Here is a 24,493-nt window from a genome sequence, read left to right as displayed (position 1 = left end):
CTCTAAAAATGACTCTTCATTAAGCAATAACAGAAAAAACTTCTCTAGAATTCCCTAATTAAACAATCTAGACAACATGGTTACCATCAACAAATTCTTACTTCTATGTATCTAAAAGACGTATCTTCTTTAGTATTCCGTGAAAGAAAATATTAGTATTACATTTTACACCTCTAAAGTTACTTTAATGGTATTCATCAGGTGTTGCCCAAAATATGATGCAGAGTAAACAATTCCAAAACTCAGAGACATAACAAAAGTATTAGTTTCTTGCTTTGGTATCTGTGGGATGTTAGACTAATAACCTCAGCTAGGCTGGCATCAAGCTGTTAAGATGGACATGGGCTACTTCACTTGTCTCTCATTCTCTTCTAATCAGTGGTTTCCTAATGGTCTTCTGTTGGGGAAAAGCAAGAGTACAAAGAACAAGCCCACCTCCTCCATTGATGCACTTAAAGTCTATGCTCACTCTGTGGGTGAACTGTTTTTTGTTTTTAGTCTAAATAATAAGACTTTTTTTTGGAGTGAGAGAGCACACAAATAGACATGCACACACACACACATGCAGGAGCAGGTTGGTAGGAAGGACAGAGGGAGAAAAACAATCTTAAGCAAACTCCTCATTGAGCATGGAGCCTGACATGGGGCTCACACAAACCCTGATTATGATCTGAGCTGAAATCAAGAGTCAGACACTTAAACAACTGAGCCACCCAGGTGCCCCAAGATTTATTTTAAATGAAAAAATAAAAATAAATCCTATGTTCACCTGCAATCTAATAACATTCCTTTGGCCAAAGCAAATTTCATGTCCAAACCTAACATCAATGGAGCCAAAAAAATAAACTCTACCTCTCACTGTAAGAACCATACTCAAAAGGCAAAAGGTATGGAATGGAAGATAAGTGGAAAAATAATGTGATCAACCTACTCTTTCTCTTTTAAACAAAAGTAGCAATCCATAACCCTCTTGGGAAACTCAGAAGACCCCAAAGAATCTGATACATCTTCTGAATTTGAATGTTAGCTCTTCCAATGACTAGCTGGGAAAATTCTGGGAGAGTATTCATCCTTTTCAGGCCCAGATCCTGAATCTGTACAAGAGTAAGGAACTTCTTATGGCTGTTGGGATAACTAATTCATAGAGTACGTGTATAAAGCTGAGCATAACGTGATGCCCATAGTAAAATGTGCTCAGTAAACAGCTTTCAATACTAGGTCATTCAACATGTGTTAAGAAAAAATCTATTATGAAATAGCAATCACATGAATTCTGGAGTAGCTCTACTAATATCACACAAAATAGACTTAAAACACTTTGAGAGATAAACAGAAACATTTTTCCTATCATAAATGGGTCAATCATCAAGAAAATATAATTATAAACATAGGAGTCTAACAGAAACCCAAATAAATGAAGCAAAAACTGAAAGAACAGAAAGGAAGTAGTCAATTCAACAACAGTGGTTGGGAGACTTTAATATCCCACTTTCAATAATAGATGAAGCAAGATAACAAGCCAATAAGAGACTTGAATACTAATATAAAAACTAGATCTAACAAATACATCTGTAACACATAACAACAGCAAAATATATGTTCTTTTCAAGTACTAATGAAACATTCTCCAGGATAACCATATGCCAGATAGAAAACCTCAAGAGATTTTAAAAGACTGAAATTATGCATGTAAGACATGTCCTCCAACCAAAACGTAGTAACATTAGATATAATGACAAAATGAAATGGGAAATTTATAAACCTGTGGAAATTAAACAATACTTCTAAATAAACAGTGGTTATAGAACCACAAGGAAAGTTAGAAAATCTTTCAGGAAAAATGAAGACAAAAATAAGAGATACCAAATTCATGGAGTGCAGTGAAAGCAATTAAGGGGAAATTTATAGTTGTAAATATACAAAGAACTCTTACAACTCACTAATAAGAAGACAAACTAAAAATAGATATAGGTTCGGGATCTGGTAAGATATTTCTTCAAAGATATACATGTAACCATATACACTCAAAAATGTAAACGTCACTAATCATCAGGATAATGTAAATGAAAACCACAAAAGAGATCATACTCAGTAGGATGGCTATAATAAGAAAGATAAAACAGTAACAGTTGGCCAGGATCTAGAGAAATTGAAACTTTCATACTCTGCTGGTGGAGGTGTAAAATGGTAGGGCTGCCCTGGACAAGAGTGTGCAATTCAAGAGGTTAATACCACCATATGACCAAACAATTCCACTATGTATGTAACCCAAGGGAAAAGGATATATACAGCCACACAGAAACTTGTACAGTAAAGCTCTCAGCAACATATTCAAAATACCAGAGTAGAAACAACCCAAATGTCCATCAACTGATATATGCATAAATAAAATGTGGTATAATCACACATGGAATATTAATATTCTTCAGCAATAAAAGGAATAAAATACAGATAAATGCTTTCGCCTGTACAATCTTTGCAAATGTTATGCCAAGTCAAAGATGCCAGTCAACAAAGAGCATGTATTCCATTTACACAAAATGTTCAAGACAGGCAAATGTATACAGAAAGAAGGTAGATCTATGGTTGCTATAAGGCTGGATGAGGGTAGGGGTTGAAAGGAAATGAAGAGGGCCAACTAAAAAGTGTAAGATTTCTTTCTGGGTTGATAAAAATGTTCTAAAATTGATTGTGGTTAACAGTCTGAATATACTAAGAACCACTGAATTTCACATCTTAAATGGGTGAGTTAACGTATAGTATGTGAATTATAACTCAATAAAACTGTTCTACTAAGGAGTGTCAATCAATACTCTACCATATTAATAGGCAAAAGAACCAAATGATCATACCAACTGACAGAAAAATTATTTGGCAACATTCCTGCATCAAGAAAACTTTCTGTGAACCAAGAACAGAACAGAATTTCCTTAACCTGACAAACTTACATCTATCATTATACTTAATGGTGAAAAACTGAACTCTCATATTTTAAGACTGCAAATCAAGGATGACCCACGCAGTGTGACAATGCAAGAAACAGAAACAAAAAGCATAGATTGGGGATCCCTGGGTGGCGCAGCGGTTTAGTGCCTGCCTTTGGCCCTGGGCGTGATCCTGGAGACCCGGGATCGAATCCCACGTCGGGCTCCCGGTGCATGGAGCCTGCTTCTCCCTCTGCCTGTGTCTCTGCCCCTCTCTCTCTCTCTCTCTCTCTCTCTCTGTGTGACTATCACAAATAAATAAAATAAAATAAATTTTTTAAAAAGGCATTGATTGTAAAGACAAATAAGAAATCTTCCTTATTTGAAGATGATATGGATTGCCTGAGTAACATGCAGAACAATGTACAAAAAAAGTTCCTACTATGTGAGAACTGCAAGGTCATAAACAAAATCAACATATGAAAAAAAATTCTACTTCTATATTCTAGTAACAGCTAGTACAGCTCCAAATAATTCCTCTAAAATATGGTATTTAAGTATAAACATGAGATACCCTATTTATAATTCTGTAAAATTTGTGCTGGATCTGTATACTAAAAACAAGAACACTGACAAGTAAAATAAAAAACTAAATAAATGGGGAGATATATACACCATGTCCAAGAATTAGAAAACCCCAACTAAGAGATCAACTCTCCCCAAATTTGTTGATTAATACAATGCCAATCAAAATCCCAATAGGATTTTTTTTTTTTTAATGAGAAACATGCTCATTAATCATTAGGGAAATCCAAATTAAAACTAGTGAGATCAAACTCACTAGAACGTGGCTATATTCACAAAAACACAATAACAATTTTAAGAGAGAAGTGGAAAAATTAGATCCCTCATACCTTGTGGGGGGGAATGTAACAGGGAATTTAATCACTGCTCTAGGTGGATACTAGACAAGATACTAAGTAAAAACTAAGGCAGGCAAAGTACCAGCTCTCATGGAATTTTCATCTAGCTAGGAAATAATTAACACAAAATGATTTCTGATAGTGGTAAATGCTAAGCCAGACAGAGGGTAATACGACACTACAGTGAAGAATGGAAAAAGGTATAGTACCAGATAAAAGTAATGAGGCATGACCTTTCTGAGATTTCAACTGATATGTCAGTGGAAAGATGAACTGATAATTTGTTTTATATTTATATATAAATGGCTCCCATGTTCAACAAGGACTCAAAAATATTTCCCCCTATTTATGATTTTATTAGATAAAACGGCTTTTTTATCTTTATTAAACACATGTAACTACCAACAAGGCATTCTAATCTATAGAAGATGACTGCAGTTACCATTAATTGAAATATTTTTTATGAAAAGCCAAGGACAGTAATTTTAATTAGCCTGTTCAGTCTCAAAGTAAATTAAAATTTTTACTTAGGTTTGCATTTCTGAAATACTAAAAAGTAACAAATGCGCCCCTATCTTCAATGACCCTGTGGGTTCTAAAGCACTCAAGATTAAGAATCACAAGCCTAAATGAAAGTGTTTCCTGTCTATTTGAATGCCTAAAAACTGAATACTAGTGTTTAAGGATCTTAACATTTTTAGACCTTCAAAAGCACAATTTATTATCTAACCCACATTATCACTTACAATCTCATTTTAATATCCCCTTTGAAATTTTTCTACTAAGTTCTATCTTCTTTTTCTTCTACATTATACGTTCTCAGACTGTGTAATCCTGTCTTCTATTTTCATCTAATAATTTTTCCTACTGAACATGCTGTTGCTACAGCATGTTTGGTTTAGCCAGTTATCAGCAGGACAATAAATCAATTAGACTTAACCCATAAAATTAAAAAAAAATATATTAGCAAACAATAAATTTTTGTAGTGGAGAAAACTACCAAAAGATACCTTTCAAAATTTAGTGACCCTACTCTAATTTAAGTTTTTATTTAAGTAATCTAAAAAACATATTCTCTTCTGCTCCAAGGCCAAATAAAAATATTACTGCATTCAACAAATATACATTTATATAGTACTTAAATACCAACCAATAGGGGCACCTGGGTGGCTCAACGGTTGGTTGAGCGTCTGCCTTTGTCTCCGGTTCTGATCCTGGGGTCCTGGGATCAAATCCCACATTGAGCTCCCCACAGGGAGCCTGCTTCTCCCTCTGCCCGTCTCTGCCTATCTCTGTGTGTCTCTCATGAATGAATAAATAAAATCTTAAAAAAAAAAAAAAAAACAAGCAATAGCCTGCAGGACTAAAATAAAGCATGAATTTCAAAAGCCCACAAATACTGAGGCATGTCCTAGATACCTAGAGTAGGCATTAAATCAAAATCTACTAAATGAATGAATGATATGTAGAAAACAACTACTACTACAGAACCTGACTCAAATAAATGTTAGTTTCCTGGCTGTTTTCTCCCCATTAGCATTTTTATATTTGAAATAGTCATCTGCCAATAATGAAGAGTATTACTGCTGTTTATCTTTTATTTCACTAAACCTTTCAATCTATAAAAAACATTTACAAATTATCTTTAATTATAATTTTAATTAGCAGAAACCTGCAAAACTGTTATGACCTAAAAAGTAAACTAATCAAGACCTAAAAGTAATCCATTTCACTAGATGAAACTTCTAATAAGCATAAATGTGTTTCTTCAAACCACTAATGAATCCTAATAAAAAATATAAAACTGCAACTCAATGGGTAGGCACAATTTTCTTAGTAGATAAAGAGTAGACACTGAACACCACTGTGCAATACATCTGCTTTACTTAGAATAATACTTCAACAATGATAATTACCTTCCACTTAGAAAAGAGGAAATTAAGCTTCAGAAAAGCTACATAACTTGCCTGTAACATATGGGTGGCAATACAAGGATTCACACCAAGGTCATTTAGCTTTAAACCTTAAATATTTTTCACTATTAAATCATCCCTTTTCATAACATATACACATATTTAAATATAGCAGCATGTATATTTGCACAATCTAGAAGAGGTTTTAGCATCATGATAGAAATGCAGCAAAAGTATGGAGGGAGGGATATAACTGTGTGAAATATGCATTCATCCAACAAACATGTTTTTGGCACCTTTTAGAATAGCACAACAAAATACTAACCAAAAGAAATAAATGATTGATACATAAAACAACACTGATGAATTAAAAATGTCACAATGAGCAAAAGATGTCAGACACAAAGAATGCATATAATTCCAATTGTTCGAACCTCTAAAAAAAAAAAAAAAAAAAAGAAGAAAAAAAAAAACCCTAATGTATCGTGACAGAAAACAAATTACAAATTGATGGTTGCCTGTGGCCACAAATGAGGACTGCCTAAACAGAAAACTTTGGATTAGATGAGAACATTTTTACTTGGATTGTGGTAATGGTTACACGGGTGTATGAATTTGTCAAAACTCACTGTTATAAGGGACACTTAAATGGGTGCCTTATGTTATATGTAAGTTTCCTTAATAAAGTCGACTTAAAAATAAGAATGGTAATAAAGCACTTAAACGGTACTCATTCCTATAGATGTCAAACTGAACATGGGTCCTGCCCTAAGAAAAACAACTGTAATAGGAGATATATGTATTTTTTAAAACTTCCTAAAATATTTAAGTAGCATATTAAATTGCTCAAAAAAAAACTTAATATAATAAATGTTTGGCAGACATCAGTGGTAATAATAGCAGCACTAGCATTTTTTTTAAAGATTTTACTTATTTATTCATGAGAGACAGAGAGAGAGGCAAAGACACAGGCAAGGGGAGAAGCAGGTTCCCTGCGGGGAGCCCGACGTGGGACTTGATCCCAGGACCCCAGGGTCAACCGCTGAGCCACCCAGTGCCCCAGCATTTTGTTCTTAATTGTCCTGTCTTCTTGCCACAAGACTAATTCAGCTATCTAAAGTTTCCTAAGTTGCAGTTTTTCTGTAAGAAAAATTTAAATCATACGTGAATTTTCAAATATTATACATATATATAATCTACTGATTGCATTACATCTTGCTTCCCAATCAAAGAGCTATAGCTCTATAGATATAAAGCTTTTTCGTAAGTAAACAAAGCATCCACTCATCATAATTCAGAGCCATGGATAAATTTGGAACTTCTGGAATTGTAAGAAAACTGTGCAGTGATTTTCAAACTATGGGCTCCAACAGCTGGACATGAAACCAATACAGTGTATTAAAACTAGCATATTTAAAAACAGGTTTTATACTATAATAGAAAGCATCTGAATATATTTTGCACTAAGGGAATTGTGAGCCTTTTCTCCCCCCAGTCACACAAACATCCACCCTGGGTCCACATTATAAATCCTGGCTTAAGAGGGGAAAAAAGTGAAAACCTCTACGAGTATGCCAGGGCAAGAATGACAATGTAATGAAACAGCCATAAACTCCGAAGCCAAAGACCTAAGTTCATATCTTAGTTCTGCCACTCATTAGCTATTATGACTTTGAAGAAGTTAACTACAAGCTCTCTACAGCACCTCTGTTTATTAACTGTAAATGGAAAGAATTCAACCAGTGGTGTAACAATTGTGCAGAGTATATATGAGAACATTTTACTCAGAGTTAAGGCCAAAGTCCTTTTGATGGCTTACCAAACCTTTCCTGACTTGCCTCTAGCCCCCTACCTTTTCTGCACCTGCCTACCATTCATTCTCCCCTTTTTCCATTGCACTCCAGCTACAAAGACTTCCTTGTAATTTTTCAATCATAAGACAACAAATCCTAAGACATCCGTTCTCAAGGCATTTGCTCTTGGTTGTTGTCCCTTCCTGGAACCTTTTTCTCCTGGATATGCGGAGGACTGCTTCTTCACCAAAGGCTCACTCAATCACCTTCTAGGAAGGACTTCCATGACCAAGTCAGTTTAAATCTGCATCCCATACATATTGCATACTCCCCTGGTCTCTTTTTCTCCATACCCCTACTACCATCTGTCATGCCCATCTTATTTTTTATTTTGCACACTGTATACTCTCTCAGAACAGTGCCCGGCACACAATGGGAGTCAAATATTTGCCAAGAGAATAAATGAGTAACATACAGAAACTATCAGAGTACTTAAATGTTACTTTGCCTAACCCCCACTACCAAACCACTTGTTCTTTTCAAATGCATATAGGATATCAATTGAAGTCCTCCAAACAACATAAACTTAAGAAGACAGTAAAAATACAACTTTATTTTTGCGTTTAGCATAACATCTTAGCTACATTTTTACTGTTATGGCAGATTAAATTGGGCAAAAATCCTCTTAAACTTTTGCATTATGAGTTTATCCAATTTAAACTACTTTTGTAGTCAATTTTGGTATAGAACCTCTATACGTTCACCTCACTTCATATTTGTGTGATATAGGATTTGCTTTTCACCTAGGATATATAAAATGATGCTTGAGAGAGGACCAGAGGCAAGATTAGAACACATTTTTTTACTCTTATTTTTATTCTTAGCGTTGAGAATGAAAGTATGAACAGAAAATATGTTAAACAAATTCTACAATAAAAAGATCCACTCTTTGAAAAAAAATACAAAGTTTTAGAATTCTAAATTTATACCTTCAAATTTTAGGACTATATATATATATACACACACACACACACACACACGTTTATATATATGTATAAATGTTCAATTTATATATAAATATAAATATACATATATATATAACACCATACTGTGTCATTAATAATAAAGTGGAAAAGACAATTCATACAAGGCTGGTGGGAATGTAATTTGGCACAGCCCTGCTGTAGGAAAAAACGGAGACATTAAAAGCTTTGGAAAATAACATTTCAGACATTCAACAATTATTTGTCAGGCTCTGTATAAGGTTTCAAATACACATTAGTGAACAAAGCTGACAGAATCCTTTTTCTTGATCTAGCGGTAGAATGAGACACAAAATTGTTAAAATGTCTATATGATAAATGCTACCGGAAAAGGAGCATACTTATGAAAGGGCAGTGGGGAATGCGGTAGGCTGTGCTGACTGCTATATACAGACTGACTCACTCCTAACAAACTTAGGAAGTATCAATATTACACCTACTTACAGAAGACACTGAAGGCTGAAAATTTGGTTAAAAACATAGCAATTACTTAATAAGCATTGGAGCTACCTCCAATATTTTCAATTACACTTAGCTTTTTTTTTTTAAAGTACATGCCACACTGGGCATTAAGCCCAAAGCAGGGCTTGAACTCATGACCTTCAGATCAAGACCTGAGGTGAGCTCAAAAGTCTGACACTTAACCAACTCAGTCACCCAGGTGCCCCAGAAACATTTTCTAAAGAAATATTCAAATGTGCAAACAAGAATTCAGGTACAGAAATGTTAACAACAGTGCTATTTGTAAAAATTAAAAAATCAAAATAAAATTAGATGTTCAATAATAAGGAATTAAGTCAGTTATACTCTGGCCATTAGGAATGTTTTGGATAAATACTGAATGACACTGGAAAATGCTTATGATCTAAGTGTATTAGTTTTTAAAGATACAGGTTGCCAATCAGTAAGTATGGTCCAATTTCTCTATTACAAAAATGGGAACAGTTGCTGTCTCTGGATGTTCTCCCTTTCTTTTTACACTTTCCAGCATTTTCCACATTACCCTGTGTTGCTTTAGTAATCAAGGAGACATACAAGAGACCATAGTGTTTTACATACACACATGCGCACGCGCACACACACACACACACACTATAACATTTGCCCGGGTTAAGAGTTCCCTACTGTGCAAGACTGCCAAGTAATTTTTATTTTCTTCTTCTCATCTTTATTTTCCAGTTTTCTATAGTAAGTATTTGGTATTATTACTTTTTACCATAGGTTCCTAAGCATGACCTCATATTTGCTTCACCTAAAAATTTAAAGCTAGCAAATACTAGTATTATTTCCTCAGTATACTAACATGTATCTATATTCAAGAATCCAAACTTATAAAATAGGTAAGTTATAAAGAAATCATTTCAGTTACAAAAGTCTTGTTTAAAAAAGTTCAACTTCTCAATACATTGAGTAATTTTAGAAATCAAAAGAATTTAACTTTTTTTGTTCTAAGCCATGTCTTAAAATTTCAGCATACTATTTGCCCAAGGCTGGCATATATAATTAAAAATAAAAGCCCTGGGGACGCCTGGGTGGCTCAGCAGTTGAGCGTCTGCCTTCAGCTCACAGCGAGATCCCAGAGTGCCAGATCCAGGCCCATATCCAGGTCTTTGCATGGAGCCTGCTTCTCCTGTCTCCGCCTCTCTCTCTGCCTCCCATGAATAAGTGAATAAAATCTTTAAAAAATAAAAAAATAGGGATGCCTGGGTGGCTCAGTGGTTGAGCGTCTGCCTTCAGCTCGGGTCGTGGTCCCAGGGAGCCTGTGTCTCTGCCTCTCTCTGTGTGTCTCTCATGAGTAAATAAAGAAATCTTTTTTTTTTTTTAATGAAAAATAAAAATGAAAAATAAATAAAAGCCCTTTAACCATACAACTTAGAATTTAGACTATTCTGAAAAAATGAATTCTCTAGCTACTCCTAGTCAATTCCAATCTTATAAGGGTGACAGTTTCCCTTCAATGAACAACAATCATTTTCCAAATTTCATTAGTCTGTGATTCACTTTCCTTACTCTGCTACTGCAACTACTTAGTACTGCTTTCCTTATATGGTATTTAATGCTTCAAAGGACTCAGTACCCAAGAGATCTTACAGATTTAAGGGAGGAAAAAAACAGTAAAAGTATTCCTACACCTTACATAAACAAAGAACATACAATAGTTTCAAACTACCAGGCTGACACTCTCAATGCTCTAATTGTAAATTACAAATGAATTTCACTTGTAAGGAAAACAGGCATAATGTTAACAAAAATGTTTGACTAACCATAATAAAGAGAAAGCACACAAATAGAGTTACAAACAATAGGAATAACCCAAAGAACATTCGCCACCTTTCATCCTTAATGAAGAGAAAATGAAGATCAAGGTGGACTTCCTACCATATACATTTGTAGAAAGAATCAGGACTTCAGCCTGCAAAAACAGCCAAGTGTTAACTGCCCTACTGTGATGAACACACTCCACTCTCTCCCTCCTCCCAAAAGTCAAATAAGCCAGATACTTTATTATATGAAAATAAAGGGAAAACTACATGGACACAGCAGTACCACAAGGTAAAAATAAAATTCATGAATGAGTCACACAACTTAAAGCTGCTAGTTGCATTACAGCCATTAATAATCAGGAATCATTACCGTAACACTTTCACATTTAACCAAATGTTTTTGCTTTCATTATCTCAATTCTTATCAGAAACATTAAAAGATATAAATCACTAAAAAGCTGAGGCTCTTCAATACCAATTGATTTGCCCAAGCACATAGCTTATAAATTCATGGAACCTAGACTACAAACCCACTTTCTGAATCCAAATGTGGTAATCTTTCCAAAACAATTATTATCTCTAGGTCAAAGATGAGCATATACCCAAAGGTAAATAAATGACCTGACTTTCTCGACTTTCAAAAAATAAATTGTAACTTCTATGTTAATTATTCCCTCTAAATTTCCTCCAGTATTCTGGAATATTTACTCTGCATAAATTTATTGTCTGATGTTTTACATGATTCTAAGAAGATATTTTATTCATTTTAAGGCTATGGAAACTGAAGGAAAAAAAAGGAAACTTGCTATAGATAACTCGACATAACTCATATTGTAAGTGGCAGACACAAGTACGAGTCCTAAACTAAGGTTCTCTCCATCAGATTTACCCATTTATCGGGACGCCAGGGTGGCTCAGTGGTTGGGCGTCTGCTTGATCCCAGAGTAACAGGATTGAGTCCCACACTGGGCTCCCTGCAAGGAGTCTGCTTCTCCCTCTGCCTATGTCCCTGCCTCCCTCTGCATCTCTCATGAATAAATATATAAAACCTTGGAAAAAAAAAAAAAAAGATTTACCCATTTATCAAAGGAATTACTAAATGCCTATTTTATGCTATACACCATGGTAAGACCTTCAGATACAGTGATGTTAAGAAGTATTTATGTTACTCAAAATACTACACAAAACACTTAACACAATGTCATCTAAACAAAATTCCTGGTAGAAAAAAACATGTGTAGGCACTTAAGAACAAAATTGCATTCTCCTTGTTTACATTTACAAACTTGACACAAAAAGAGAGCATAAAGCACTCTGAAAAACTGTGGCTAATTCTCCTCCGCTTCAGAATCTGATCTTTAAGTAGCAATCCCACTACAAAAACAAAACAAAACCCCAGGAGGAGCTTTTATTCCTTACATCAAGTCTATTTATTCACATTTTTTCAAATGAGAAAACTAAAGTTCAGGGAGAATAAGTCAGAATGCTAATTAAAAGTGGTACAATGGTCACCCCCTTTCAGACTGGCTAGTAGTACCAGAGACTTCAAGGACATCATGTAGAACTATGGCACAATTTAACTCTCTTCAATAGGAGTTATTATCACTTCCATCTCATTCAGCCAAAAATTAACTAGACAGACAATTAGGTAACTTGGGCAGCTCCAGGACGTAATGGTAAATTCATTAACTTCTGCTATGAAAATCGGTATATAATGCATACTATCAAAGTACTAATTTGCTCAAATTGCTTTCCTAGAGAATCAATTCTATTTAAAAACATTCATTTGAGGGTGGGCTTTGTTGTGTTTTTGTTTTTTTTTTTTGCATTTTGGAATTAACAAATAATGCTAACAACCTTAAAATGAGTAGCTGTTACATGTAGTATTTTGAATAACATACACATACACATATATCTAAGCATTGTAAAATAGGCCTTGTAGTAATAACATTAATACAGATTTCTCCACCATTCAAAAGTAAAGCACTCCTATGAGACCTTTCAGTAAAGAGAATACCAATAATTTGGAAAAATTTTTTAGCATTCCCAGAGCACCCCCCCCCCCCCCATTTTTCTTAGGCTTTGCTTAGGACACTTCTTGCTAACAAATGCACAAAATAAATTAAGATAAAGCAGTTGCCCACAGACGCAGTTCAAAGCTACGGCAGCTTGATGCTGAGATGCTGAGTATAGCTCTCGGGGAAGGAGCGTGCCAAGGCCCCTCTTACTGCTCAGAACACATGCTGAGAGACTCACAATAAAACACTAAATGGTACTTTCATTTTCCACCTTTTCTCATAAAGCAAAAATCCTCTTCTTTCAGTTAGGGAAAACAGGCACTAATGTAGGTATTTCATAAAAGCAAAGGGACATAATATGAACTACTTTTTTTGAAAAGCAGGGGACACCTGTATAGGTATCATTTACCATAAATGATTCTACCACTAACTCAGATTTTGGGGGTTAATTTATCCAAGTAATGTTAAATCTCATCCCTGCAAATTATGTCAGTAACAATATTTACTGCCCTAAATGTATGTAACGAGACTCATCCTCTTAATGTAAAACTTCTAACTACTGGTATTGACTTCTATGCCTAACAAGTTTTCTGGAAGAAAGAAACTTAAGAGTTTCAGTCCTATCTTTTTTTTTTAAGATTTTATTTATTTATTCATGAGAGACACAGAGAGAAGCAGAGACACAGGCAGAGGGAGAAGCAGGCTCCCTGCAGGGAGCCCCACGTGGGACTCGAGCCGGGAACTCCAGGATCATACCTTGGGCCGCAGGCGGATGTGCTCAACCACTGTGCCACCCAGGCATCCCATCAGTCATATAATTCTTAATAAATAAAAATCCTGCCAGTATGAATAAGAATACTCAATTTTTATAAAGAAGAAAATATATTCCTTCAAGAATTTCACATCATCAAGGTCATAATTTTAATTATAATTTGACTGTGGAATCTAACCCTCCCCCCAAGCACAAATCTGATTATCACTAGCATTGCTAAAAAAGTGGTTAATTACTCATCATGTAAAAAAGTGTCCCATACTAAGGCAAGTTCATTCTTTCAACCAATTTCTCATTAGGTCCTCGAACTCCATTCTATAGCAGATTACTTTGCCATTTTCCAAGTCCTATATATCCCCCACGCTCATTTGCAATGCTGACCGTGCACCCTCCCCACCGAGTGAACACCAAATCACCCTTCAGAACCCAATTCGAGGACCTTCTCCTCCAAAACTCATTAACTCCTTCAAACTAAGGCTGCTCTACTCTAACATGTATCCACAGCATGCAGACAGTAAGTGAACTTCAAGCATGATGCAGTCGCACCCATGACAGTGCACAACAGCGTACGGAGCCGTACGAGGAAATGAGAGTAGACACGAAAATCATTACTAATTAATTTCTAAGAAAAATCTACTATGTACAGCTTTGCAAAGCCGAAAACTCTTAAAGCAATTGGTTATTGTATGCTAATACAAAGAAAATCTAAAATTTGCTCTCCTTTAGAATTTTCCACTAATACAGAAAGACTCCCAATTCCATCTGATCCAGAAAATATTAGCATGGCCTCTTAGTAAAAAAATAATTCCTCCCCCATAACTTTCTATAAGTTATTACAAATTATTGGGTCCACACAATATTTTCAACAGTTGAAAGACAAGAATTGTCTTAATCATCTTTTGCCCTCTAGAATTTACTCCTATTTATGCTGAAAGCACTAAGTAGCTGTTTATAAAATTTGTTATCACCAAATGTGCAAAACTTGACCCCATCTCAGGGTCCTTTGTTCTTTCTAAAGTCTGGGGAATCATTTACCCAGATTTTTGCATGGCTTCCTTTTTTTTCAGCTTCTGCTCAGAAGCTACCTTTAGAGAAAGGCCTTCCTTCATCACCCTACTTAAAATGCTGTCCTTCTGAGGCACCTGGATGGCTCAGGTCCTCTCGAAGTCCTGCATCGGGATCCCTGCTCAGGGGGAGCCTGCTTCTCCCTCTGCTCGTGCTCTTTCTCTCTCAAATAAATATATTTTTAATTTTTTTTTGGAGATTTTACTTATTTATTCACGAGAGACACAGAGAGAGAGGCAGAGACACAGGCAAAGGGAGAAGCAGGCTCCATGCAGGGAGCCCAATGCGGGACTTGATCCCGGAACTCCAGGATCATGCCCTAAGCCACAGCCAGAAGACACTCAACGCCTGAGCCATCCAGGTGTCCCTAAATAAAATCTTTATTATTTTTTTAAATAAAATCTTTAAGTAAATAAAATGCTTTCCTTCTTTCACCTCTAATCAGTTGTTATACCCTTATCCCTCTTTATTCTTCATCACAATTACTATCTGAAATGGTTTACTTGTTTATTTTCTGTCTCCCTCTCTCAGAAGTTAACTCCATTAAGTTAGAGACTTGTTTTGTTCACCGTCTTATATACCCAGCGCTGCAGCAAAGTCTAGAAGAGAATAAACACTCAAATCATTAAAGAATTTATGTGAAAATATTTATAATGCTAACATTGAATCACTTGAGCCTGAAATTTAAACTTACAACAATTTCTACACAGATGTTATGCAAAAACAAATTCTGGGACGCCTGGGTGGCTCAGTGATTGAGCATCTGCCTTTGGCTCAGGCCATAATCCCGGGGTGCCAGTGTCATCGAGTTACCCGCAGGGTCTCTACCTCTCTCTCTGTGTGTGTCTGATGAATAAATAAGTAAATAAAGTCCCTTGGGGGGGGGGGGGCTGATTCTATGAATTCTGTATCTGGAAAGAGATGAAAACGTCTGGACTTCCTAAAACCACAGAATTTTAGGGTGGAAGTGAGAGATCAAGTCCACTGGTTTTCAAACTATGCTCAAGAGCAGGGGGAGGTCAGATTCTCCGAAGCACCGGACTACGACTGTTTTATACATACACATCTTTTTTAGGATCTGATACATACATACAGAATACAAAAATACGTTTTACATCAAATTTAACACTTTGGAACTGCTCTCTGCTGCCAGGTAAATAGTTTTGCCATGGACCTCAAAGGTTGGTTGGACAGGTCTACAAATACAGTCACAATTTCTCATAAGTGGGCATAGATTAGAAAGGTTATAGCTCTACTTTTTTTTTTCTAATCTAAGGCCAGACATGCTTACTCAAATTATAAAAACTATGCTGCTAAAGCACTATTTTGTGCACTAGCAAATCAAGGCGAAGCTTAAGGCATATGTGCTCAGCACATGATGTCCTTGCAAAATAACAATGTGATATAACATTAGTACCTATTCTTATTATAACAATATTATTTAAAGTTCTGGCATTTCTTGATAAATATGTTTGCAATATTTAAAAATGTGAACTGTTGTATTTTGCCAAAGTCAAGCTTGAAACAAAAAATTTCCTGCTACTTCCCTTTCAACTGTCAATATTAATCATCCTGAATCTGCAAGATGACAAGTTAAAAACAAAAACTTTCCACTTAAACCTACTTAATCTGGTAAATCAGGACAGAGTTAGCATTATCATAGCATTAAATTGAGAAATATATCAGATGCTGAGTCCAGTCTAAGAATAAAATGGTCTTTATGATTCCCAATTACTAACTTTAATAATAATCAGAACAGCTTGACTGTTCCATCTCTACATTAATGTTAAAACATAAGCTTATTTAAAAAGTAACCATCAAAATGACAACCATGTAAAATTGAGATAAAAGGAGCACCTGGCTGGCTCAATTGAAAGAGCACACAACTCTTGATCTTGAGAGGTCTGCAAGTTCAAACTCCATGTTGGATGCAAAGATTTTAAATTAACTAAAAATTGAGGTAACATATATGAAAGTACTCTGCAAGCTGCAAACCATTTTCTAAAATATTAAGTAGTGAAATTAAGCCAAAAGGAATCAGGTCCTTTGAATAGCATTAATTATTGACTATTGTTATGATATCTCTCTGAAAAACTCTTTTACAAACAGAAAATACAAAATCTGTATGAAGGATAAGCATAATTTACAATGTAAAAAGGAACACAAAAACACATTCCTGCCAAATATGACACAAAACCAAATGTTCCTCTCCCAAACACACTGTATTACATAATCAATCATTACATTTTGTCAAGATGCTGATACAAAATGGAGTTATGTTTCAACATCCAAATATATAAATGGGGGGAAAAATAGCATATCAATATGTTTAAAAAGCAGCAAGTCTACTCATTGTTACCTAGATTTCCAGGACACATAATTTTTTTCCCATGCTTATTTTATCATTCCTTAGCTGAGTAAAAAATTACTAAGAGTGACTCTCATCTACTTTCATATAAAAAGAGACATTTCAATTCAGTAAAAGCAGAGAAAGGATTGGTGTCCTGAAGACTGGATCATAATCTTTTAAAAAAAAACACCCTGTTTCTTTAGTTTTCAATCATTAAAAAGTCTCTGGTAAATTTAACATAAAAATAAGATTTCTAAAATCTTAAGTTAAATGTTAGCATCTCCACTAAATGCAATTAGTAATGTCATTTACTCTGATTTCTACCTCTCGAAAATGGACACAAAAAAACTGGTGTACAATCTCTTATTCAAACCCTTAAAGGGCCCATGTTTCTCAGAATTGGAATTTTTCAGGTTTTAAAAAGATAAAATAGGGTGTGTGTGTATGTGTGTGTGTGTGTATGTATATATATACACACACACATATATATATATCATTTATAACCTAAAAATTCCCAGAATGGCCTAGGCAGCGCCAAAAATCAAACATATTAATACTTCTGCTGCAGAATGTTGGAAAATTAAATAGACCAATAAAGACTATGGTTAGGTCACCAATTTGTTAGAATTAGCCACCATGCTTACAAAAAAAAAAAAATCGGTTTCAAAGTTTTTTAGGTTTTAGGTTACCAATTAACATACACTACCTAATTAACATACACTACCTAATTTACCTAATTCTCATATGGAGAATGGTATTTGAACTAGAGAACTCCTAGGCACTCAACCATTAGGAATAAAAAGATGAAAAAAAAATAACAATCTAACTTCAAAAGTGCAAATCTACTAGGAGCTCATGGTTAAGCAATGGCAAACATATATTACTGTATAAATAAAAATACAGATCTTCCTCAACTTATGATGAGGGTTACATCCTGATAAGCACACAGTAATTTGAAAACATCGTTATGCTGAAAATCATTTAATATACCCAACCTACTGAAGGTAACAGCTTAGCCTAGCCAAAGGTAAATGTGCTCAGAACACTTAAATTAGTCTACAGATGGACAAAACGCTACAAAGCCTCTTTCACAATAAACTATAGAAAACCTTGTGTAATTTATTATTGTTTTACTGAAAGTGAAAAACAGGACGGTTATATGGGGGGACAGAATGGTTTTAGGAGTACTGGTTGTTTACCCTTGTAATAGCAGGGCTGACTGGGAGCTGTGAGTGGCTGCCTCTGCCCAGTATCACGACAGAGTAGTGTAATAACATAACTGCTAGCCAAGGAAAAAAATAAAAATTTGAAATACAGTGTCTACAGAAGGAGTATCGCTTTTGCACGGTCATAACGTCAAAAAATCGTAAAATTAACCACCGTAAATCTGGGACTGTACAAAATAACTCCTTCAACCAGTAACCTTAGCCATACAAAATACAGCAAAAAATGGACTTAAACACTCCGCCGGAGGCACTTTATTACTAACACCCTTCCCTTTCCTACACTTACTCTACATACACTTCTCTAAGAAGCTGGTTACCTACCTTCCCGTAGGTAATTAAGATGCAAAGCTGTACGAAAAAAATCCAAGGAAGCAAAAGAATACGGGGTGCCCTTCTTCCCATCCCCTTTTCCAGTCTGTTGTTCAGGTCTATGGACTGGGAAACAGCACTCTGAAAGCACTGAGTCAAACGACGATCCGGCACCAGGTCAGTTCACTGCATATTTATTGATAACCTACTGAGTACTACGCACTATAAAAGGTACTAGAAATAAAGTAAACATAAAAAAACAAAGTCTTAGGTACTCTTAGGTAGGAAGGTACTTACAGTCCCCTGAAGGTTATGGTAGGTAGGGACGGATGGTAAATTACAATGCAGCATGACACAAAGAAGTTTGAAAACTAAAAGCAGTACAACAGAAGGATCTGGGGACTCAGGAAAGGTTTCATTTAAAAAGTGACACCACAGAAGAGTTTTGAAGAATAAGAAGTTTGCCAAACAGCAGAGAAGTGGTAGTAAAAGTACACCCACCCACACAAAAACATATGCATGAGCCACGTACACACACACCACACACACAAAAAGGAAAATTTTCACAGCAGCAAATATGTCCAAAACATCTAGCTATATCTAAACAGACTTAGATCCCAAGTAAGCAAATACAAAACATTAACATGTATCCAGAAAAGGGAAATTTTTTCTCCTACATAGCTTATATTTCCATGTTATATAAGCCATGAGTTGTTACCAAAAAACAAACACTACAAACCGTTTCATTACTTCATAATGTGATATGTCAAGTGATATGCCAAGAGATGTGCATCTCCATTTCAGAGAACAAAATGTTAGAAAAACATAATAGGAATTCTTTTTCCAGGTCATCCCTAAAGTATAGACAAAGTAAATAAATGAACAAGCCATATCAGCATGACCTATCAGAGAGAGGAGTTTTAAGAACTTAAATGATGCCAAACAGAAAAACTAAAGCAACAAGAAAAAATTTATATAGTATTTAAATTGAAGATGGAAAGGTCCAATGAACAAAACCAAGGTAAAGATTATAATTTTAAAAACTGAAAACCCTAATATTCATTTTATTTTTTTCAAAGGCAGACTTTCTATAACAGAAGTCAATTCTATAGCTCTTTCAAAATATCTAGTGAAAGTCACAATGAAATGCAACTCCTGTTTAAGTATCACAGTTAGAAATTATCCTTAGTGAGGCAGAATGAGCACCTGGATCATCACCCAGAATGATTCCTATCACAGCACTAGATCCCTTGTATCAGTATTGTATGCAATTATATTCAAAAATTACAGCGCAGGGGGATCCCTGGGTGGCGCAGCGGTTTGGCGCCTGCCTTTGGCCCAGGGCGCGATCCTGGAGACCCAGGATCGAGTCCCACGTCAGGCTCCCGGTGCATGGAGCCTGCTTCTCCCTCTGCCTGTGTCTCTGCCTCTCTCTCTCTCTCTGTGTGACTATCATAAATAAATAAAATTAAAAAAAAAAATTACAGCGCAACTCCGATTAACTCTGTCCATAAAACTACCCTACCTGATGACACCTTGGTTTCTTTTGCTTCTTTGTGTCACAAAATCCACCAGAGGTCTAGGTAACAAATAAATCTTATTTAGTAGTATCTTTTCCTAAGACTGTATCACTATTTGCATAAGTTGTCCTTACTGCCTATTCCAGTAAGTACACAGAAAGTTTGCTTTTAAATATGTAATAACAGAGCAAACTTGTAAGTTAAAAATTTTTTTAATTTTTATTTATTTATGATAGTCACACACAGAGAGAGAGAGAGAGAGAGAGAGAGAGGCAGAGACAGGCAGAGAGAGAAGCAGGCTCCATGCACCGGGAGCCCGACGTGGGATTCGATCCCAAGTCTCCAGGATCGCGCCCTGGGCCAAAGGCAGGCGCCAAACCGCTGCGCCACCCAGGGATCCCAAAATTTTCAACATAACTTGAAAATACTATTTATCAGTGACTTTAATGCAAAAAACAAACCTATTTTCCCTAGTCTATTAACGTCTACTCTACTTTCACATACATAGATGTGAAGCATGCCATTACTTTTCTATAACATCAAGAACTCTTGTGATGCAAATGTCACTAAATAGGGCAAAATTATTGCTTCCCACAGATTGTGAAAAATTCTCTAAAAGCTTTTAAGAAGTACCCTTTAATGCCATTATCTACCAAAGAAAAACTAAAACAACTGTTAGAAGTGCTCTAAGGAAATCTATTCATATAAATCTGAAGCACTTATTTACTTATGAACAAAAATATTTCAGATTATAACTGTTAAGTATCTCCTGAAAAATCAAAAAGTAAATTAAACATCCAAAGTTATTAAGTAAAAATATAGGTAATTAGTTCTCTTGGGGAGGAATATCATTCTGAGTTTTATTTTATCTTCAAGATCAAGTACTTCTCAAACGAGGGGGATATAAATACACTCTAGCATTTTGCCCTAATTTTTCCACCACATAAATTTACTTTAAAACGGAAGTATCATAGAAACTGAATTTTTTTTAAAGGCTGTATTTACTGCTTGGTTGAGCATACAGGCAATTCTCCTTCCCCAAGAGTATCAGATTAGGTTACAGATACCTCTATACAGTGTACCTAGAATAAAAGGGTTCTGCTTAGGACAGTTCATTTTTATTGATGTAACGTTAATTAGGATGCAAAAAAGTGTGAAAACTTCTCAATTCCTGTCTAAATTACAAAGTATGCACAGAAGTCACTGCAATTCACTGCCCTGGGGGGGGGGGGGGGGGCGGGAGACGGAGAGAGAAAAGCACCTTTTTAAAATTAGTTGAGAATCTTACAAAGTCAAGAAAGTGGAGCATTTTTTCCTTTTTTTCCTCTTTTACACATACATTGTTATTTTCCCTTTAGATTCAATATCACAGAAGAACTGCGATCTCAGAACAAACTACAGAGGAGTTCAACATACATACAGCTTACTAAAAGCTCTTGGCCCGTTAAGTAGTATTTCAATGAAAATACCTGAACGCAGGCAGACCTCTAAGCATTTCAATGTAGACATTTTAACCACTGCGGTCCACTGTGATTCTCGACTAACCCTTTAGATCCGGGGTAGGGCAATCTTACAAAACTGCGGAAGGTCACGTGCTCGCTGACGTCTGAGGAAGAAGTGCTGTCCAACAGACGAAGGGCTCCCCCCAACAGTTCAGCTTAGACCCTGAACGCACCTAGATACTCTGACATCTCTATCCAAACCCCCCCCCCATATGCTGTTTCCACTTACGTTATTTCATGAGGGGGACCCCGAAAGTCACTCCGGGCGACTCTGGAGCTCTAAATATCCCGCCTGCCACGCGTGGCAGGGAAGGCGTTCACTTCCGAACCCGAGACGCAGGGGCAGCCTCCCTCCCTCGGGAGCAGCGGACCTTTCTCACTCGGTACTTTCTACCACTCGGCCGAGAACGTTTACGGGGCTCCGAGCCGTGTGTACCTTTCCCAACCATCAGAAACGGCCCCGAAGACCAAATTATAAGGAAGGAATAAGCCAGAGTCTTGGAGCAGAAGTTCCACGAAGATGAAACAGAACGTGTTGCACGCGCCCCCCCCCCTTCCCTCCCGGGGGATGCGGGCGGGCGGGCGGGCGAAGGCCTCTCCCAGGGATTCAAAGGAAGTTGGTGTTTAGGTTCCTCCCGACAGGGTGGTACCCGTATGTAAGACCTCGGGCGGGGGTGGGGGGTGGGGGACGCCGGAGCCACCGGGGCCGCAGCGGATGCACATTCTGAAACCTTCCAAGTGCGCTTTTTTTTATTATTATCAAAAAAAAAAACAAAAACAAAAACACGGCGAGGGAATCCTCATTCCCTAAGAACGAACCGTGCAGACGACGGGCGGGACTGCAGCCTCCACGAACCACCAGTGTGTGTGTGTGGGGGGGGGGGCCTCTCTGAACCCCACTCGGTTTCCTCCGTGAAACTTTTAAGGCAGCCCCGAGACAGCACAAGGTGGGGGGACACGGGGGGGCGGCGGAAGTGGAAACGCGGGGACTAGCAACTTGGCCCAACACAGGCCGCCCCGGGACCATCCCATCGCTGCTGCTGCCGCCGCTCCCTGCAGCCGCCCCCTCGGTACCCCAGGGCCCGGGGGGAGGGGGCTCCTCGAGGCCCGTTAGCCAGCCCCGCGTCCGTCTCATTACACACACACACACGCACACGCACACGCACAAGTTGCAGGTGATGGGAGTGCACGGAGGGAGAGACGGCGGCAGCCTGCTCGGAAGCGGCCCGGGCCCCGCCGCCGCCCGTCCTTCCCCAGGAAGCAGCGCGGCGGCGGACGCTGCTCGGCGCCGGCGGGAGCCCGGAGGAGCGCAGCCCGGGGGAAGCCGCAGCTCCCGCCGGGAGGGCCCCGCGTCCAGGGCCGCCGCTGCAGCCGCCCGAGCACCGCGACGCTTTACGTCCCGTCCACCAGCCTCCCCACACACACCCCCTCCCTCCCCCCCTCCCTCCTTCCCTCCCTCCGCCGCCGCCGCCGCCACCCCCCCTCCCCGCCCGCTCCGCTCTCCCTCTCTCGATTGGAGCCCAGACAAAAGCAACGGGAAGCGGCGGGCCGGGACGCTGCCCGCGGACCCCGGGCGCGCCCGGCCCGGCCCCGAGGCACTCCCCAGCCTTGAGGGGGCCCCGAATCCGCCGCCCCCGCCGCGCGCCCCGCTGCCAGACTTCCGAAAATTTGCCAAAAACTCACCGCATGAATTTTCTTGTCCCGCGGATCCAAGATGGCGACGTATCCACCGCGGAGGCTGCTGGGAGCAAGACCTTTACCCTCTGACCCCCGCCGTGACCCCCGCCGTTCCGGCTTCACTCGCGGCGGCGGCGGAAGGTGGGAGCGGCGATGGCCGGCGGGACGAGGGATGCGGGGGGCGGGTGGGCGGCTTCCCGCGCGTTCCGGGAGGGGTGGGGGGAGGCGCCGCGCTGCCTCGGCGCCTCCTGCGCCGCTCCCGAGCCCGTCCCCCCGCGTCCGCCGGCGGGAGGCGCGCAGCTTGTCGGCGGCCGTTACAGCCGGCGGGGCCTGGGCGGCCGGGGTCCGGCTGCGGTGCGCGGGGTCCGGGGCGGGGGCGGGGGGTGGCGTCGGCCCGCCCTCCCCGGGGCGCGGAGCGTGTCGGTGTCGGACACCACGCCCCTCCCACGTCGGCCCTGCTGCCGCTCCCGCACCCGTTCCCACTCCCGCACCCGTCCCACTTCTGCACCCGCTCCGGCTTCCGCACTCGCTCCCGTTCCCGCTCCGGCGCCCGTTCCCACTCCCGCACCCGTTCGTTCCCACTCCCACTCCGCACCCGTTCGTTCCCGCACCCGTTCCCACTCCCGCACCCGCTCCTGCACCCGCTTCCGCTCCCACTCCCGCACCCGCTCCCGTTCCCACTTCTGCACCCGCTTCCGCTCCCGTTCTCGCACCCACTCCCGCACCATTCCCGCTTCCGCACCCGCTCCCGCTTTCGCACCGACTCCCGTTCCCGTACCCGCTCCCGCACCCACTCCCGTTCTCCTCCCCCCCTCGATCCCCGCAGCCTCCCGGGCCTGTGCGCGCACTCGCAGGGCCCGGCCACCGGTCCCCATCCCCGCCTGACAAGTGAGTCCCCCCTGGGCTGAAACCGTTGCTATTTGCTGCTCACCACCCTTCCTTTTTTTCTTTTTTCTTTTTTTTAAACTTGGTGGACGGGAGTTTACTGGGGAGCAGGTTCTAAAAGCACTGAGCTTGCGCTCGCTGCGTCGGGCGGGAGAGCATCTCCCGCTGCTGCTGCACTGTCCGCACGTGACGCCGGAGCGACCCGCTGCGCGGTGCGCTTGCCGAGGCTTCGCTAGAAACTTCAGGAGGTGGGAGTCTCTGGTTTGTTTGGTTTTTTTGTTTGTTTTTTTGTTTTTCAGAAAAGCGATT

At 39.1% G+C, this 24,493-nt stretch overlaps 1 protein-coding gene across 1 annotated transcript in view; it reads right to left on the bottom strand.

Moving 5' to 3' along the window:
• CNOT2 (CCR4-NOT transcription complex subunit 2) overlaps positions 1-23,377 on the bottom strand; it is a 116,251-nt gene extending 92,874 nt beyond the window's left edge. Inside the window, 1 exon segment of the mRNA XM_038549998.1 lies at positions 23,306-23,377. Coding sequence (XP_038405926.1) covers positions 23,306-23,310 — 5 coding nt within the window. The 5' untranslated portion in view covers positions 23,311-23,377.
• Positions 23,378-24,493: the final 1,116 nt, after the last annotated feature.

The sequence above is a fragment of the Canis lupus genome, chromosome 10 (assembly GCF_011100685.1).
Source record: "Canis lupus familiaris isolate Mischka breed German Shepherd chromosome 10, alternate assembly UU_Cfam_GSD_1.0, whole genome shotgun sequence".
Classification (NCBI taxonomy): domain Eukaryota; kingdom Metazoa; phylum Chordata; class Mammalia; order Carnivora; family Canidae; genus Canis; species Canis lupus.
This window is presented reverse-complemented; position numbering and strand designations above follow the sequence as displayed.